This window comes from Carlito syrichta, unplaced genomic scaffold, assembly GCF_000164805.1.
Source record: "Carlito syrichta isolate Samal-C Ts95f unplaced genomic scaffold, Tarsius_syrichta-2.0.1 Scaffold302386, whole genome shotgun sequence".
NCBI lineage: Eukaryota > Metazoa > Chordata > Mammalia > Primates > Tarsiidae > Carlito > Carlito syrichta.
Genome location: NW_007246482.1, coordinates 630309 through 636308, shown reverse-complemented (window position 1 = coordinate 636308; position 6000 = coordinate 630309). Strand labels below are relative to the sequence as shown.

Here is a 6000-nt window from a genome sequence, read left to right as displayed (position 1 = left end):
TTAGATAAGAATTTCCTTAAAATTTAATTGACTAAATGTATTACATTCAATATCCATGGGTTTCTTCTGGATAAAGGATTGGCATAAATACAAACAACCCTCTGGGCCTTCTTCCCTAACCGACGAGGATAAACACAGGAGGTGAGGGGACATGGAGACACCTTCATATGTACATTTTATCTTTACTTTACAGTTCAGTGCCAGAAATATTTACAGAAAATACAATAAGAAAAAGATCATGTCTTGGCAACATACTGAAATTCATACAAACTGTATATATGATTTCAAGCAAATAATGATACTGTTTATTTTTTTAGCCACAACTGCCAAGCCCTTCAGAGGAGAAAGATGTCTTGATCACTGCAAGAGATGAGGACTTGGGAAACTAGGTATGCTTCAACAAGTACTTATTGGGCGCCTACTATATGCAAGGCACTGTGGAATCCCAAATTATACTTTTCCTTCACCATTAAAAAAAGAAAAGCATCTGAAGAACATAAGTTGATATTCTGAAAAACACTATACAGTACATGGCTTCTTGAGCTACTGAGAAACACTCCTTGTGACTCCACATGGTACGGATGAATCACCTCCAGTCTCTCCATCTCAGGAAAAGAGGCTGTCATGGAAATCTTTAAAACAGAACATTTGTCTCCAAGGACCAGTTCATGTAAACACAGAAATCAACTATTTTTAAGAAGATATAACCTGAATGGGTTTTAGAATGCTGAAGGAGAACTGCCGCCAGCAGGAGGGTCAAATTACCATCTACCATAAAACATGTATTTTGAGCAAGGCTAACTCCCACTTTGGGTAAAGTTCCACCTTCCAAAAGAAATAAATACTCAAAGAATCTGCTTCACTAAAAACCAGTCTGCAGAGCCTGACAAACGCTTTCCCAGTATATGTAGAAAGTAACACTTCATGAAGGCCTTACACATGGAACCTGTAGGCAACTGACATCACTGGCCAAAGGTGCGACTATTTTGTACTTACAACTGAGTCCAGAGGAGAATGGGCTGCCCTGAAATAGAGGACCTGGAAATGAAGGAAAATGTGCACGTGTGTGTGTGTGTGTGTGTGTGTGTGTACATGCTCAAGTGCATGGCTGGTAACCCATGATGTGATTTTTCCTATCAAAGAGCCAAAGGATAGGAGAGGGTCTTAGGAAGAAGCTCAGGACAAAAGGGAGAGCTGGCTAAACAAGGAAAGAATGAAAAAAGGTAAATGCCCTCCTCACTCCCCTAGCCAGGGAGGAGGAAAAAAGCTCCCCCCTCCAAACTCAAGAAGCGGGTAGGAGGGGCAGGTTACCCTGTCTATCTCCCAGGTAAATACTTTCCTCCTCACAGAATGTCACACTCACCCACCTCGTGGTGCACCGGCAGATGCAGCAACTGAACTGCTTAAGCCACAGTCAAAAGTGGTCCTAGAGTGGTCCTGGCTTCCCCACAAAGGTGACTAACAGATTAGTATTAGGTACTACATATGTTCCTCTGGGGTTATTCTACTCAAAGTGATTTTTAACACAGCAGTGGGTGAACATGGTAACCATGAACTCAGATCCATACTTCTTATCACACTCCCTTTTGGAGAAGGCGTTCTTTTGAACAGAAGGAACCAGTTCCTGGTAAGGTATGGTACCCCATATCCCACTGGCTCTGTACATCAGGGTTTCAACACCTTCAGGGGCTGCACATCCCCCTTCCCTGGAAGACCATTAAATCTCCAGATCACAAACTGCATTCAACATGGTTGGTCACTTAACAAAGGCATTACAATTACAAAGAGGTGCCAAAAATTAGAGCTAACTGAAGGGTCAGCAAGTCCAGCCCCAACACACACACTACACATTTTTCTGACATTAAAACTACGTCAAAGGTAAAAGTTGTATCTAAAGAATCACACTAAAGAAGTACATCTCCACCAGTTATTTTTAACCCCTGGAATGTTGTAAGTTGCACATCAATTTATAGCCGTTTTTGTTCACTTCAACTTAGAACAAGGGCCCATTTTCCCCTTAAAATGTCAATCTGGAATTCCCTTGAAAGTTGTTAAACCTCCTTATTCCTGTTGAGCTACTAAAACATTTTTTAAGGTAGAATTTGCTAATCTTTATCTTATACCCCCCTCTACATACGACCATCCAGAAACATCAATTTATTGTCCAGCTTAAAAAGAAAATCAACTATTGAATAATATTACACCCCGAATGGAAAACTAGAGTCATAGGAGGATAGCTTTACCTGAGCTTAAAACAAACATGAAGAAAAGGGAATGGCAAACTTAAAACCAGAAGCTTCTATGCCCACATTTTTTGCTCATAGATGGCAAAATACATACACTGGAATTGAGATGTCTGCACAGGGAATCAGGTCCTACACTATCCCCCACCCCCTAGACAGACTACCAAAACATCAAACCAAACAGATCATAGTATTCCCGACCTACAGAATCTACTGACATCAAAGTTCAAGTAGGAAAATACTCCTTATACAACTGTGATCACTTCTCTTTGGACTTCAGATGTCACTTATTTACTTAACATAAAATAATCTTACTAAAGAAGAAAGCACATAAGAATAGGAGAAATGAGTGGTATATACTGTAGCACTGTAACAGGAATCCTTGTAAGGATGTTCTGGGTCTGGCTACCTCAAAAGTTTTATCCCTGGCAGAAAAGTAGCAGCGAGGTAACAGAAGTATTTCCAAAACCCTAGCAGGGATTTGTTGTGCCTTTAGCTGGCAAAGTTCAGAAAACGTGACAACAGCCATTTCTAAAAGTAGCCACCCAAAGAGATGGTTACTAATATTTGTCAATCATGATGAAATCCAATAGCTCTCTGGGACAGATCTGAATTAGTAGCATTGAGAGGCTATTTCTTGAACCCCAATTAGAATCCTTCATAAACTATTGCAGTTTTGCTGCTTGGTTCTGAAACGAGAAACAGTGGATGAAACCAAATAATTTTCAACTCCTATTGTGAATTTACATTTCTTTAAGTGATATTTAATTAATGAATCACAAATATGTAACCTGTCATTATGTCACCAAGCTGGACAACAATGGAGAGAGTGGAGGTATCACTGCTGTCTTATAACTTTTAACGCCACAGACTTCATTTGCATCCCCATTAAAGGACAAGGTCATGTCTCTGTTTTTTATCTGTTCCTGGGTCGTCCAGAGACTGAGGTCTTCAAGACAGATCTGTGCAGCGATGAGAATGACAACTATTTGAAATGTGGAGAAATAATGTGAAAGATTTTAATGTCAAACTTATTGTCTGAGAAAAAAACATTTATGATCTTTTTGTTAGTTTGACAGTTGAATGACATAAACCTACAAGTGAGTAGAAGGTTGAGACTTCTTTCCTTCTCCTCCATGCTATCAACAGAGTCTTTAAATGTCCTAGAATATTCTGAGACAGATTTTAATTTTGAATATAACCTCCTAAAAAGTGAGGTATAAAACTATATTCAACGTCTAAATTGCAAATTTGTTGATACTATCAATGCATGTGTTTAACTGAGATGCATAAAAGCCTTTCTCCTCAAAAGGCTTATATTTAACTAAAAGTGTCACTTTTTAAAGAAAGTTTATGACTAAAATGTATATCATCATTACCAGCAGGAATATGATTGTGTCTGGGAACCCATTTCACTAGACAGCCAAAAGTCTTCTAACAAATGGGTTTATAATGTGTTTTTTCTATTCTGGTGATTAAACAGTAAGCTCTTGGGGAGTGATTTGTTTTTATTTTTACAGTGATCACCTATCAAACTGTTTTGCTTTGATATTATAGTTCCCAATATGGAGTTCAATAGTCCTAGACAGACAGAGGTCTAAGAACTGCAGTTCTTGAATCCAACCTCCTGGAAAAGTGAAGTATAAAACTCTGGCTCCAACTGCTTGTTCCGGTACTTGTTTACAATGTCAGTGATTTTCTGTTTCCGGCGGACGTGGGGTGGACTATAGGAGTCACTCTCCAGCCTTTTTCTTCTACAAATGTTAATTACAGTCTGCCGCACCAGAAAGCCTTGAAAACAGAGAGTTTTAAAATAAATGTTAACAACTAGTCAATTAGGTGAACTATCTGTATTCAAGTGAACTATTCTCTGCATATTCAAACTATTTCATTCAATTTATTAGATTAAGAACAATAAGGCTGGGCGCAGTGGCTCACACCTATAATCCTGATACTTTGGGAGGCTGAGGTGAGAGGATTGTCTGAGTTTGAGACCAGCCTGGGAAACTTGGTGAGACTTCATCTCTACAATAAATCAAAAAATTAGTCAGGTGTGGTGGTGCACACCTATAGTCCCAACTACTTGGAAAGCTGAGGTGGAAGGATCGCCTGAGCCCAGCAGGTCAAGGCTGCAATGGCCGGGAGCATACCACTGGACGACAGAGTGAGACTCCAACTCAAAACAAACAATACAATACACTCCCTTTTGGGGGGCAGGGGGTTGGGGTCTCTGTCGCTCAGGCTGCAGTGCGGTGGCACGATCATGGCTCACCACAGCCTCATCCTCCCTCGATGACCACTCAGGTGATCCTTCTGCCTCAGCCTCCCAAGTAGCTGGGACTGCAGGTACATGGCATCACACCTGGCTGATTTTTAAATTATCTATACAGGCAAGTTCTCACTATGTTACCTGGGTTGCATCCCCCCTTTTTAACAAGAGCCACAGCATTTCCTACATGTGGAACCTATTAAGTAACATCACCATTTCCTTATTTTTACTTCTTTTTGGTTTATAAAAATGATAAAGAAAAAGAAAGACACTTTAACCCTTCAGCCACATATGAAGACCTTACCGAGAGCTCGCCTGCTGACGATCATCCCATCCACAAGAGGAATAACCATGTTAAATTTTCCAGTGGCTCCTTGAATCTTTATCCGGAATAATCCAGTGTTTAAAGGGTGGATGAAGATGACAGGAACTTCTTTTTCAAGAGTTGTAGATCTTAAGAAAAAAAATCTTTTTACCCCAGACAGTCAAGAGCTGAAGTCTCCCACATAAGAAAACCCAGGGGACTCATTTGCCAGGCAGTGCTTAGAAAAAAGCCAAGGGGTCTGTCTGCTCAGAATCCTCTTTCTGGGAGCCCCTGTTGTTGCCCTCTCTAATACCGGATCTAAATGCCCATTTTGGGATAAGGTTTTTCAAGCTAACAAAAAGAGGCTGAAAATATATACAATGGGAATACAGGTTGGAAGGAGAGGTCAGAGAACTCTACTGTGGGGAGTTAAGAATCTAGCAACCACCTATGGTACTTTCACTTAGTTCCCCCTTCTTGTAGGGAGCAAAAATGTGGCTAGCCAGAGTACAGGGAATTCCAGCACAGTCAAGGCTGGTATCTCAGAGCAGAATTGGGAACATAGTATAGGCTCATTATGAGAATCACTAATATAAATTTTCTTGTATTGGGGGAAGGAATTTAGGAGGGTCATTAGTCTAGGCCAGCTGCAAGTGTCCTCCTTGGCTGAGGTGATAAATGGTCATATCTTGGCAGGGCCAAAACCCTCACAGCCTCTGACTAGGCAGCAGATGCCAAGGTCAGCGATGCACCTACAGAAGAGTGAGTTACACATCATACATCAAGGATAGAACAACCCATCTACAGGTAACTCATGGTACTTGTGATGCTACATGTTGAAGTTTTTTGTTTTGCAACCCAATGAGCTTTCTTTCTGTATAAGTAAAGTGATTTTGGCCAAAGCAACATTGAGTCACTCTTTAAAGACATTAAAAATAACAAAAATCCTAGAGTAATTCTGTTCCAAAGACAAATTCTAAATTTTACTAATCTACCAATAAAATACAAATTTTAAGGTCAAACTGTATTATAACTTTTAATTTAAAAAGATGAAAACAACAACAAAGACAGGTAAAGTTCTCTACCAAATTAATTCTAGAGATGTCTACCTCATGACTATTTATCACCTCAGTCAAGGTGTACACCTGCAGCTGGCCCAGACTAATGGCCCTCCCAACCTCTCC

At 40.1% G+C, this 6000-nt stretch overlaps 1 protein-coding gene across 1 annotated transcript in view; it reads right to left on the bottom strand.

Moving 5' to 3' along the window:
* Window positions 1-6000, bottom strand: part of RALGAPB (Ral GTPase activating protein non-catalytic beta subunit) — a 101788-nt gene continuing 95788 nt past the window's right edge. The window contains exons 28-29 of the mRNA XM_021711584.1: window positions 4817-4965; window positions 1-4034 (exon numbers count right to left, since the gene is read on the bottom strand). Of these exons, the coding sequence (XP_021567259.1) occupies window positions 3841-4034; window positions 4817-4965 (343 nt within the window). The 3' untranslated portion in view covers window positions 1-3840. The remainder of the gene's footprint in view (window positions 4035-4816; window positions 4966-6000) is intronic.